The sequence below is a fragment of the Topomyia yanbarensis genome, unplaced genomic scaffold (genome assembly GCF_030247195.1).
Source record: "Topomyia yanbarensis strain Yona2022 unplaced genomic scaffold, ASM3024719v1 HiC_scaffold_6, whole genome shotgun sequence".
NCBI classification, from domain to species: domain Eukaryota; kingdom Metazoa; phylum Arthropoda; class Insecta; order Diptera; family Culicidae; genus Topomyia; species Topomyia yanbarensis.
In genome coordinates, this window is record NW_026683824.1 from 255,398 (window position 1) to 268,953 (window position 13,556).

The window sequence follows — 13,556 nt, forward strand, 5'->3', positions numbered from 1 at the left end:
GATTTGTGCCACGATATGGCTCCCAGCGAATAACTATTGATCCGATTGAACGCACCGCCTGAAGTGCATTTAGCGTTACGGTACCTTTTGGAAAATGCACTAGAAACAGGCAGTCCCGAAAGGTTTTAACTTTTTCGCGGCGTGACATCTGGAAAACTTCTATTGGCTCCAGCTTGTAGTGAACGCGCAGTTCCTCCTTGATATCTTCAGTTGCCATCACAGGCAGCCCGCGTATCACCGCCTTGAACGGCTTTTCACCGGCAAAGTCGTGGGTGAAAAACTGCGTTTTACTGCTTTTCAGATATGCCGTAGCTTTTCCGAAATTTTCTTTTGTTTGCACCATCACTTTTATGCCGATTCGGCAGATTTTGTATTCAGCCGAAACACCTAGCGCTTTCATGGTTTTCATCAGCTTTTCGAGCGGGACCGACTTAACCATGATGGGTGGAATTTTAATTTTCACTGGCGGCTGTAAATCTTCTTCAAGCAAATCCTGCATGGATCCGCCGAAATCACCAACGTCACTGATATTGGTTGTAGTTTTCGCTGCGCTCGCAATGCTCGCTGGGGGAGCCGAATACACTGACATTCGGTCTCTTTCTGACCGCAATCTCTTGCCGTCCGGTTCCTTTGGACTTTTCAGCGCTTTTGCGCTCTTGCTTTGTTTGGGGCTGGCCTTCGAGCCGCCCGACCGGCGTTTCCGTTTCGACATACGACCGAATTGTCGAACGGACACCGCAACCGAACCAACTAGCTACCGAACGAAAAACTAAACACGCGGCGACAAAAGATGGGTGGGTAATGTCTGCGACATAACCGGAGAGATGTAGAATACATAAGGAACACGCTCTTCAAATATGTTGATACTCATTGGAATTTTCGGACAAAAGGTGATTTGGGCGAGGAATATTTCAAATTATTCTTTACAAAAATGATGGTGGTCCTGAAAAGGACCGGTTTTGTTGGCGTTGTTGGCCTTGGTGAGGGAGATGGCTAACGATGAAATTAATTGTTAGCATGAGGAAGTCGCGTAGTACTGGCCAATGGAAGAACAGATAATAATTGATTCCTGAAAATCAATTTTTCTTTATTCATGTAAATTATACATGCTTACAAATCTAACAGAAGATTCCTGATCATATTTCTGAATCATTAGTGCGAACATTGTGTAATTTGGTTAAGTACAATGAAAGTTACAAACTTTCCAAACTCGACCTTCTGTTCATTCAGAAATATTGAAATGGGGTGTCGTGGTCACAATAAAAAAAGATGGGTGGGTAATGTCTGTCACATAACCGGAGCGTCGTTATTTCAATTCGAGACGTTAATTTAAATCTAATAATATTCAACAGAATCACGTTTGAATGGGAAATTTTCAAATAATTCTCTATGGTAATAATGGTGGTTCTGAAAAGAACCTTTGGTATCGGCGTTGGTGTTGATGGTGATGCGCTGGATCGTTGGATATTTTTGGCATGATAGTTACGTGCCTGGCGAACTGTTTTGTAGCCTCGAACAAAACGACAAGACTGGCTTCTTCGGGTACCATTACGGCTGAACTTTATAAGCTTAGCTCGACTTTGAAATCCTGCACAATCTCACGAATCAGACACTGGTAGGGCCATTTTGTTTGCTACTAGCACGGAGCTGCACAAAAAATCATTTAATGCAGTTAGTTCACGGGGGCTGCCAAAAAGCTTGAATAGAAGCATGCGACTTCAACGTTTCTCTTAAACACATGCAACAACACATTCGTTTTGGTAATACTGATAATAACAGTAGAAAGTAATGGAAAAGCAGTGCACGAAACGAGCGAGAGGATAATTTAAATTTTTGTTCCGTGTGCAAGCTACTTCTTTCTACCCAACGTATTATGTTGCTTGTTGAAAATTTGCTACACACCTTAAAATAAAAGTTTCAGTTTAACTCTTACTAGAACACAATTGATTGGTCCTGAAAAGAACCGTTGCTTTTATTGTAATTTACGCCCACTCCCACAAACCGACCAAGTAGGCATCAGTGGCTTCATTACGGCTGAGTTTTGTAAGCGTAGCTCGACTTTGAAGTAATACACAACCTTACGAACCAGACGCTGGAATGTTAGCCAGCGGATTAGTTGCTCCGTTGCCCTTTAGTTGGGGCGAAATACTAGCATGGCGACAGTTCCTGATCGGTAGTTGGTTGCGATGGGCCACCAGTAGCTGGGGCACTTTTGCGGACCGTCATCATCGCCAACTCCTTTCCTCCGGTGGACTGGCTGCTTGCTAGTGCTTGAACGAATACGAATGATGAGAAAAACCGACCGACCAATATTCATATATGAAAACACAAGAAAGCACTACTATCGCTCTCCCGCTCGTTTTCGTGCCATTCCTGTGCCTTTCCTTTCCGTTCGGCTACCAATACTAGCATAACCAAAACGAATATTCTGTCTTTCCATCGCCTTCAATCTAGTGGCCAGTGCTAGCAAACTTGCATGTTCAGTTTTTCAATAACAACATTCCAACAATATTTTCAAAGAATGTTGCAGATTTGAAAAGAAGGAAGGAAAAGATTTTCACAAACTTAAATTCTTTTGTTTTATTTGTTAGCGCTGATAAAGGCTATTTAGTTTGCTACTAGCAAGGAGCTGCACAAACAAATCGATTTATGCAGTTAATCAATGGAGGCTGCCAAAAAGTTCGAATAAAAGCATGCGACTAGTGTACTTTGCATGTTCTATATTTTATCAATACTAGAGAGGATCAATAAAATAATTCAAATTGTTATAGCGACATGCAATTGTGGCAACACTGGCCATGAGATGGTGGGGGAACACGCACATTCGTTTCAGTTATGATGGTAGTAGCAGCAGAAAGGAATGGAAAAGCAGTGCACGAAAACGAGCGAGAGAAGATAATTTAAATTCTCTTTCTTTCTTTCCACACATCGTATTTCTTATATTGCTTTCTGAAAATTATTTGTTATACACCATAAAATGTAAATTTCAGTTTAACTCTTATTAGAACACAATTAATTGGTCCTGTAAAGAACCGTTTATTGTTTTATTGCGGGAGCATAATTCAGACGCACTCCCCGCGGACACGGTGAGCTAGAAAGCACTATTTTGCATTCTCGAACAAACCGACCAAGTAGGCATCGTTGGCTTCTCGGGGCATCATTACGACTGAGCTTTGTAAGCGTAGCTCGACTTTGCAGTCCTGCACAATCTCACGACCCAGACGCTGGAACGATAGCCTACTCTGTTGCCCTTTAGTTGGGGCGAAATTCTTGCAGGGCGACAGTTCCTGATCGGGTTGCGATGAGTCACCAGTAGCTGGGGCACTTTTTCCGCCGTCGTCATCGCCGACTGCTTTTCTTCGGTGGACTGGCTGCTTGCTAGTGCTTGAACGAATACGAATGATGAGAAAAACCGACCGACAGATATTTATATAATCGCGCTAATATGCACTACTATCGCTTTCTCGCTCGTTCTCGTGCCGTGCATGAGCCTTTCCTTTCCGTCCGGCTTCTAATGGCCTAACCAAAGGAATATGCCGTCTTTCCCCCACCAAGTGCTCTCGTCAAGCAACCCAATGCGAATAACCATACGAACAAACATGTAATGGACCTATATATAAACTTTTCATTATTTTATTGTTCGGTTGGTCTACCATAACGACGGCTCTGTGCGGGATGGGCTGAAAATTTTCACTTTTCCGAGTCGTTTTCGAAAGATTTTTCAAAACACATTTTTTTTGTTATTAGTACATGTTATACATACTTCAAATTTTAATACAGCATAGAGGAACATATTTGCAACAAATTGGTCTAAAAATCAAATCATTCTGTTAAGTATGATAAAAGTTATTAACGTTCAAAATCTGACGCGGCGCCGCAGCCGATATTTTGAAACGGGACCCCTATATTGAAACCTTAAATGTATTCTACATTAAAAAAAAAAAATACACGTCTGAACACGTTAAGACACGACGAACGAATGATCTTGGATGACCAAAACAGACCGACCGATTTTTTTTATAGTCGCGAATAAACACTACTATCGCCTGTCTCGCTCGTGTACGTGCCATGTGCCTTTTCGTTCTGTATACGGTTCGATTCGGCTACTATACTTCCCCCACCATTTCCATTCCGGAGCCAGTGTTGCCAGACTTGATTTTTTCAGCTTTTCATTAGATTTGCAAAAAAATATTCCTAAAAAGAAAAACTATGTATGAGCAAAAAAAATCGCCTAGAAATCAATAAAATTCCAACAGTAGAAGAATATCAAACAGAAATAGTTTGTTCATCAGTAACAATTTGTTCCATCATAGATCAGTATCAGATATCGATATTTAAGTACCATAGAAGCCAATATAACGTACCATGTAGACGGATGTATAGAAAATCTTTATAAGTTAAAAAAAAAACCCGTTTGTTTTTCGATTTACTTTTTCTTTCTTTCTTTTTCAGGAGAATCAATTTCCGGGCAATCGTTTTCCAGGGAAAATGCTACCATGTCAGCATTAGTCCGGATAAAGCAGATTTCGGCAATCCCAAGCTACTAAAACAGTGGCAACAGTGAACTTCGTGTTCGCGCTATTTCCCCTTCAAACCAACACATCACGAGTAAGCATATAGATAGCAGCCATGGTAATCTTCCTATGCGGCGGCGACTGAGAATGTGTGTGCATCAGTATAAAAGCGCTACTCAATGGGCCGAATTGCAACATTCGGTATTGGAATCTCGCTGCTGCAGGTGTGCTGCGCTAGCCTACTAAGTTATTACCTACAACAACCAAGAAGATGACTGGCCGTGGCAAAGGAGGCAAAGGGCTCGGCAAGGGAGGCGCTAAGCGGCACCGCAAGGTGCTTCGTGACAATATCCAGGGCATCACCAAACCCGCCATTCGTCGTCTGGCTCGACGTGGAGGAGTGAAGCGAATCTCCGGTTTGATATACGAGGAAACCCGTGGTGTGCTGAAGATTTTTCTGGAAAACGTTATCCGGGACGCTGTGACGTACACTGAACATGCCAAACGGAAGACCGTCACTGCGATGGATGTCGTCTATGCGCTTAAACGCCAGGGACGCACATTGTACGGTTTTGGTGGTTAAGCCCTACCACGACGTTCACGACAACACAAAAGGCCCTTTTCAGGGCCACCAAATGTTTAGAAAAAAGAATTAGTTTGAAATGTATCCTTCATAATTTTCATCCACGTTGCAGGGGCGTACTGTTTAATGTGCGATTTTGATGGATATGCGAGAGACCGTCGTAACACTACAACGCGCTCAGTCGCTGGGTTTCCCTTTTTTCATATATGCATTTCCTTTTTCTTTCTCCTGAGCTTGCGTATCATGGGACAAAACGGCTCGTTTCTCGATAGCAACGAACCGCCGACCGACTCTTTTTTTCGCGCGCGCACGTTTTAGCTTACCACGCTTTCACCTACCTGTCTACCTATGAATTTGCGTACCTTTAATTGGTCTGAATGATAAAAGTAAAGTTGATGGCTGGTGAGTTAGTACTGTATCAATCAGGAAGCAATTACAACACACACACACACACACACACAGGAAGAGAGAGAGAGAGAGAGAGAGAGAGAGAGAGAGAGAGAGAGAGAGAGAGATTGAGCAACCGTAAAAAAGTCCAGCTTGTGATCTGTGTCGGGGGACAAGCGTTCCCATCGATGCGTGCGCTGAAGCGCCTGGGTGTGATGGTCGACGCGTGCGGTTTATCAGCTCACAGCCATGTACACAACGATGTAGCGAGTTGATCAGTACATCCTAAATAATAGAATTTTGAGTTAGCCAAAGCAATTCGAAATAACACTGATGATTAGAGCACTAAAATCAAAATCCGCAACTAAAATGTTGGATTTTTTTCGAGGTATTTCTCTCTGTCTGTCTCTGCCGTCGAAACAAGAAAGCATTTCGCGAGCGCGTTGTACGGTTCTACGAGCAACACAAGAATCTCGGCGAAAAGTGCACGGTACAATATTTCAAAGGGGAAAACGTTGCGCCGTCGACTGTTTACAACACCTTTCGACGGTGCAATCTCAATGCCGCTTGCCGGTTGATAAAAAAAATTATTTTGGCTAAATATTTTGTTTTGCACGAAGCAAGTTACTTCCCTCGCAAAAAAAAGCAAAAAAAAAAAAAAAACAATCGTTCCCGAATACCCACTCGATCCCATTTGTACCCTAAAAAGCACAACCCGCTTCACAATTTGCTTCAGTGTCGCCCAATCGCAGATTTCTTCGGGATTTCGTTTTGAGAGCCACGAATTGCAAACAAGTTGATTGGTAGAAGATCACGAAATGCATTAGCAAAGTTGACGTAGACGCCGTACTACGCGCCTGTTCCGACATCAAACGGAAGCTTCGCCGAACAGCATCCAATTACGGATCGGTTTGAAATGTTCACTAATTTTTGGCCAACAATGGAGAACGTATCTTCTAATTTCAATCGAATCGTTTGTCTTTTTTTTTGACAGGTTGAGAAAAAAAATCCAAAATTTGTGTTGCCACCCGTTAACTTTTTTTGTTTTAGTAATTTTAATAACGAAAGTTTTCAGCAAAGGACCAGCCGACCGAAACGTTTTCCGCAGGTCGCCAAATTACGAGCACTTCCGCTCGAGCAAATATGTACAAAAATGAAATAATTTTATATAGAGAGAAGTTTTCTTTCGATTGGATAGCACCGAAAAGGTTTTCCAATTGCTAGAAGGTTCAAATTAACCTATTTTCCACAATTCAGTTTGCACGTGCCGCCATAGTCGGATACATGATTTGATAATATTCGGCCATACGCTTAAAACAGAATGTTCAGCGGGTGTTAGTTTGGACGGTGCGGACAGTGCAGTAAATTGAATGCAAACTTCCAGTGTACTTTTCACAAGCAGTAATTCGATTTTGGTTGATTTAAAACAACAGTCCGTAAAATTTTACCGGCACCGATCGAATAGTAACTTCCAACCGTCATCTACGCGTTCCCAAACAGAGCCGATGAATACGATCCTAAACAACAGACACCGGACCCCCGGTTATCATATTCGCAGACTTGCATCATCGTGCATCCATCGACTCGTCGTCTACAACTGTGTGTGTGGAAGAAAACCAAACCAAACGAACGCGCAATGGCTGAAACTGCTATCGACGTTGCTGCTACGGCCCCTGCCGTCGTCGCCTCTCCGCCAGCCGCCAAAGCGCCACCGAAGCAGGCGGCCAAGGCTAGCAAGAGTGACGCCAAGAAACCGAAAAAATCTTCAACCCATCCACCAGTGAGTGAGATGGTTCTGGCTGCCATCCGGACCCTGAAGGAACGGAGCGGATCATCACTGCAGGCGATCAAAAAGTACATCGCCGCCAACTACATGTGTGACGTCGCCAGGCTGGCTCCGTTTATCCGGAAGGCTTTGAAAACGGGTGTCGAGAAGGGAAACATCACCCAGACCAAGGGTACCGGTGCTTCCGGATCGTTTAAGGTGACGGTCGAAGCAAAGAAACCGGCTGGCGATAAGAAACCACCATCGGGTGCAGCGAAAAAACCGAAGAAATCGGCTACTAAATCCGGGGAGAAGAAAAATCCGCCGGCTGGTGGTGGTGAGAAGACCAGCAAGCCAAAGGCGGCGATCCCGGCCGCTAAGAAATCGGCTACGAAGAAAGCGAAAGCTGCTGCCCCTGCAAAGGCGGTAACGGCTGCCACTAAACAGAAAGCCACCAAACCATCGAAGGCTGCAGCGAACAAGCCGAGGGCACCTAAGCCAAAGAAGGCCGCCACCGCCCCGAAGAAGGTCACCGCCGGCAAGAAGTAAATTCCCGACAACGTGCGCGTCCCCCCAAAACAACAGTCCTTTTCAGGACTAACAAAATTGTAAAGAATTGATTGATGCTTATTTTCCGTTAATGCTCCGTTCCCCCCATGAGTTTTCTAGCTTGAGCAGCAGCGCGCGCACACACCCGCATTCAACTGGCTGCCGATTGGCAAGATAAATCAGTCGTCGTTAGTTTGATTAAACAAATCACTATAGTAAATAGGCGCGGTTTCTTGCTCAGATAAACGTACGTACGTACAGGTAAATTAATAGTAGGCCGTGGTTTTCTGTTGCCTTAACAAACAAACAAACAAACAGAGCAAGTATAATATTACTCTGATTAGCAAACAACGCGCTTATTTTGGCTATAATAAAACAGAGAAAAATTGGCTGGCACAATAAACAAACGAACGAACGATAATTACCGATTTTTTAGCCTAAATTGACGAACGTATTGTATTGTTCAACTTTGCGATTATGAATTGTGTTGGGTATTTAATTATTAACGTTCAACGCAGATCAGAAGTTTGAAGGCTGGGAAGTGCATTGTATTAACAAGTATGATCCAGAAATGTGTTCTTTTTGCGGCAGAATTTTCATACGCAGGGGCTGTTTTAGACTGACTGAGTAGAATATAGACGATAAAGGGGTAGAAAAAAGACCGTTTTCCGTCTTAACAAAAACAATCAACTAGCGGTAAGGGGAAAGACTACTTCCACAAACTACAGCAATTGATTTGGTGATGATTTGAAAAATGGACAGAGAAACAAAAATGACAACGACGTTTTTGCTCTAATGAAACAAACAAACAAACAAACAACAACAACTAATGTTTATATAAACTATGTGTACACATTTCAATTCAACTCTTTACCAGAACGTGTTTTGGTGGCCCTGAAAAGGGCCGATGACGATGGGGTGGTGGTGTGTGACATCCGGCGGCGGGGCGGGCGACACGTTTACTTCGAGCTGGTATACTTGGTAACGGCCTTGGTACCTTCCGATACGGCATGTTTCGCCAGCTCTCCCGGTAACAGCAAACGAACGGCGGTCTGTACCTCGCGGGAGGTGATCGTCGACCGTCGGTTGTAATGGGCCAGACGAGATGCTTCGTTAGCAATACGCTCGAAGATGTCGTTCACGAAGCTATTCATGATGCTCATCGCCTTCGACGAGACACCGGTGTCCGGATGGACCTGCTTCAGCACCTTGTAGATGTAGATAGCGTAGCTTTCCTTGCGCCGTTGCTTTCGCTTCTTCTTCTCTCCTCCTCCTGCTTTTGTGGCGATGTTCTTCTGTGCCTTGCCACCGCCGCCGCCGGATTTTTTCACAGCCTTTCCGCTGGCTTTCGGTGCCATAGTAACGACGTGGTTGTGCTGCTGTTAACGCTCTCGATGCGAACTGCGCTGACTGATTGGTAGCAAAAATCACTACATATCGCTTATATACGATCGTGTAGCGAGACGAAGGTTCGTCCTTTTTTGTGTTTAGCGCGTTTCGTTCGTTCGCTACTCCGCCCCTTTGGCGAACGATGTGCAATGAAGCGAATGCATAACAAGGGATGCTGTGTGCGCGAGTGGCATCAGTGTTACTCGTATTGTCTACGTGACTACACACGAACGCGCACAGCGATAAACCTACAACAATGTCTGCACGCGGTAAAGGAGGAAAAGTGAAGGGAAAGCCAAAATCCCGCTCAGTTCGTGCCGGTCTCCAGTTCCCTGTTGGCCGAATTCACCGTCTGCTGAGGAAGGGAAATTATGCTGAACGTGTCGGTGCCGGAGCACCCGTCTACTTGGCAGCTGTGATGGAATATCTTGCCGCCGAAGTACTGGAGCTGGCAGGAAACGCTGCTCGCGATAACAAAAAGACCAGAATCATCCCCCGTCATCTGCAGCTGGCCATTCGAAATGACGAAGAGCTGAACAAACTGCTCTCCGGTGTGACCATTGCTCAGGGTGGCGTGTTGCCTAACATACAGGCCGCACTGCTGCCGAAGAAGACTGAAAAGAGGGCCTCCGCAGCAACTTAAATCCCGCTCCTTTCTAGCCGTAAAAACCGCCCTTTTCAGGGCGACTATTTTCTTCTGATAAAAAGAGTTAATTTGATTTTCACTCCGATAATCATCAACGTACATTTCTGTGAGCATTGCACAAGTTTTTTTTTTTGCAATGCTCGTCAGACGCTTAATAATAGTTTCCCTCATATCATGGCATTGACGATTTCACCCAATCTCTCAAAAGTTCACTCATCGATTTGGTGCTAAATCACAAATCGGCCGCGCAAGATTTCCCTCAATGGGTCTTGTTTTTCACACGCTACTACTGTCGATCGGTACGAGGTGGTGCTGCTGGCAAAAAATCCCCCATCGGCGTGCTGTCTAACAAACACACACAGCCACCCGCCTGAGCATTTTTGGAGGGAAACGGAAAATTTCTGCTAATAATTCTTAGTAAAATATGATTGGTTGTGGTCCTGAAAAGGACCGTTTGTTGCTGTTTCGTTCTGGGGGGTGATGGGCACACACCAAATTTAGGCCCGCTCCCCACGGATCCGGCGAGCCAGTTGGATGTCTTTCGGCATGATGGTCACTCGCTTGGCATGGATAGCGCACAGATTGGTATCCTCGAACAAACCAACCAGGTAAGCCTCGCTGGCTTCTTGAAGGGCCATGACGGCTGAGCTCTGGAAGCGCAGATCGGTTTTGAAGTCCTGCGCGATCTCACGAACCAGACGCTGGAAGGGCAGCTTGCGGATTAGTAGCTCTGTCGACTTCTGATAGCGACGAATTTCTCGCAGCGCGACAGTTCCTGGTCTGTAGCGATGGGGCTTCTTAACGCCACCCGTAGCTGGGGCACTTTTACGGGCAGCCTTCGTTGCCAACTGTTTGCGGGGAGCTTTCCCTCCGGTGGACTTGCGGGCGGTCTGTTTCGTACGGGCCATGGCGCGAAAATTCTGCTCTACTACTGATACCACTGTGATGCTGTTCAAACGACGAATGATGACCAAAACAGACCGACCGATTTTTTTTATAGTCGCGAATAAACACTACTATCGCCTGTCTCGCTCGTGTACGTGCCATGTGCCTTTTCGTTCCGTATACGGTTCGATTCGGCTACTATACTTCCCCCACCATTTCCATTCCGGAGCCAGTGTTGCCAGACTTGATTTTTTCAGCTTTTCATTAGATTTGCAAAAAAATATTCCTAAAAAGAAAAACTATGTATGAGCAAAAAAAATCGCCTAGAAATCAATAAAATTCCAACAGTAGAAGAATATCAAACAGAAATAGTTTGTTCATCAGTAACAATTTGTTCCATCATAGATCAGTATCAGATATCGATATTTAAGTACCATAGAAGCCAATATAACGTACCATGTAGACGGATGTATAGAAAATCTTTATAAGTTAAAAAAAAAACCCGTTTGTTTTTCGATTTACTTTTTCTTTCTTTCTTTTTCAGGAGAATCAATTTCCGGGCAATCGTTTTCCAGGGAAAATGCTACCATGTCAGCATTAGTCCGGATAAAGCAGATTTCGGCAATCCCAAGCTACTAAAACAGTGGCAACAGTGAACTTCGTGTTCGCGCTATTTCCCCTTCAAACCAACACATCACGAGTAAGCATATAGATAGCAGCCATGGTAATCTTCCTATGCGGCGGCGACTGAGAATGTGTGTGCATCAGTATAAAAGCGCTACTCAATGGGCCGAATTGCAACATTCGGTATTGGAATCTCGCTGCTGCAGGTGTGCTGCGCTAGCCTACTAAGTTATTACCTACAACAACCAAGAAGATGACTGGCCGTGGCAAAGGAGGCAAAGGGCTCGGCAAGGGAGGCGCTAAGCGGCACCGCAAGGTGCTTCGTGACAATATCCAGGGCATCACCAAACCCGCCATTCGTCGTCTGGCTCGACGTGGAGGAGTGAAGCGAATCTCCGGTTTGATATACGAGGAAACCCGTGGTGTGCTGAAGATTTTTCTGGAAAACGTTATCCGGGACGCTGTGACGTACACTGAACATGCCAAACGGAAGACCGTCACTGCGATGGATGTCGTCTATGCGCTTAAACGCCAGGGACGCACATTGTACGGTTTTGGTGGTTAAGCCCTACCACGACGTTCACGACAACACAAAAGGCCCTTTTCAGGGCCACCAAATGTTTAGAAAAAAGAATTAGTTTGAAATGTATCCTTCATAATTTTCATCCACGTTGCAGGGGCGTACTGTTTAATGTGCGATTTTGATGGATATGCGAGAGACCGTCGTAACACTACAACGCGCTCAGTCGCTGGGTTTCCCTTTTTTCATATATGCATTTCCTTTTTCTTTCTCCTGAGCTTGCGTATCATGGGACAAAACGGCTCGTTTCTCGATAGCAACGAACCGCCGACCGACTCTTTTTTTCGCGCGCGCACGTTTTAGCTTACCACGCTTTCACCTACCTGTCTACCTATGAATTTGCGTACCTTTAATTGGTCTGAATGATAAAAGTAAAGTTGATGGCTGGTGAGTTAGTACTGTATCAATCAGGAAGCAATTACAACACACACACACACACACACACAGGAAGAGAGAGAGAGAGAGAGAGAGAGAGAGAGAGAGAGAGAGAGAGATTGAGCAACCGTAAAAAAGTCCAGCTTGTGATCTGTGTCGGGGGACAAGCGTTCCCATCGATGCGTGCGCTGAAGCGCCTGGGTGTGATGGTCGACGCGTGCGGTTTATCAGCTCACAGCCATGTACACAACGATGTAGCGAGTTGATCAGTACATCCTAAATAATAGAATTTTGAGTTAGCCAAAGCAATTCGAAATAACACTGATGATTAGAGCACTAAAATCAAAATCCGCAACTAAAATGTTGGATTTTTTTCGAGGTATTTCTCTCTGTCTGTCTCTGCCGTCGAAACAAGAAAGCATTTCGCGAGCGCGTTGTACGGTTCTACGAGCAACACAAGAATCTCGGCGAAAAGTGCACGGTACAATATTTCAAAGGGGAAAACGTTGCGCCGTCGACTGTTTACAACACCTTTCGACGGTGCAATCTCAATGCCGCTTGCCGGTTGATAAAAAAAATTATTTTGGCTAAATATTTTGTTTTGCACGAAGCAAGTTACTTCCCTCGCAAAAAAAAGCAAAAAAAAAAAAAAAACAATCGTTCCCGAATACCCACTCGATCCCATTTGTACCCTAAAAAGCACAACCCGCTTCACAATTTGCTTCAGTGTCGCCCAATCGCAGATTTCTTCGGGATTTCGTTTTGAGAGCCACGAATTGCAAACAAGTTGATTGGTAGAAGATCACGAAATGCATTAGCAAAGTTGACGTAGACGCCGTACTACGCGCCTGTTCCGACATCAAACGGAAGCTTCGCCGAACAGCATCCAATTACGGATCGGTTTGAAATGTTCACTAATTTTTGGCCAACAATGGAGAACGTATCTTCTAATTTCAATCGAATCGTTTGTCTTTTTTTTTGACAGGTTGAGAAAAAAAATCCAAAATTTGTGTTGCCACCCGTTAACTTTTTTTGTTTTAGTAATTTTAATAACGAAAGTTTTCAGCAAAGGACCAGCCGACCGAAACGTTTTCCGCAGGTCGCCAAATTACGAGCACTTCCGCTCGAGCAAATATGTACAAAAATGAAATAATTTTATATAGAGAGAAGTTTTCTTTCGATTGGATAGCACCGAAAAGGTTTTCCAATTGCTAGAAGGTTCAAATTAACCTATTTTCCACAATTCAGTTTGCACGTGC

At 44.5% G+C, this 13,556-nt stretch overlaps 4 protein-coding genes and 1 pseudogene across 4 annotated transcripts; 4 read left to right on the top strand and 1 right to left on the bottom strand.

Moving 5' to 3' along the window:
- LOC131695928 (uncharacterized) overlaps positions 1-5,097 on the top strand; it is a 28,259-nt pseudogene extending 23,162 nt beyond the window's left edge.
- Positions 5,098-7,120: 2,023 nt separating this feature from the next.
- LOC131695929 (histone H1A, sperm-like) lies at positions 7,121-8,416 on the top strand. Its single transcript, XM_058984459.1, has 2 exons — positions 7,121-7,675; positions 8,390-8,416. Exons 1-2 carry the CDS (start codon positions 7,121-7,123, stop codon positions 8,414-8,416), a joined length of 582 nt encoding a protein of 193 aa, XP_058840442.1.
- A 341-nt stretch (positions 8,417-8,757) lies between these two features.
- On the bottom strand, positions 8,758-9,069 carry LOC131695930 (histone H2B, gonadal-like; the record flags this gene model as incomplete). The annotated part of the gene is made up of 1 exon (XM_058984460.1): positions 8,758-9,069. A coding segment is annotated over one exon (312 nt), but the record flags the coding sequence as incomplete, so codon positions are not given.
- A 374-nt stretch (positions 9,070-9,443) lies between these two features.
- Positions 9,444-9,830, top strand: LOC131695931 (histone H2A-like). Its single transcript, XM_058984461.1, has one exon. It carries the CDS (start codon positions 9,444-9,446, stop codon positions 9,828-9,830), a length of 387 nt encoding a protein of 128 aa, XP_058840444.1.
- A 1,765-nt stretch (positions 9,831-11,595) lies between these two features.
- Positions 11,596-11,907, top strand: LOC131695889 (histone H4-like). Its single transcript, XM_058984423.1, has one exon. The coding sequence runs from the start codon at positions 11,596-11,598 to the stop codon at positions 11,905-11,907; it is 312 nt and encodes a 103-aa protein (XP_058840406.1).
- The last annotated feature ends 1,649 nt before the right edge of the window (positions 11,908-13,556 follow it).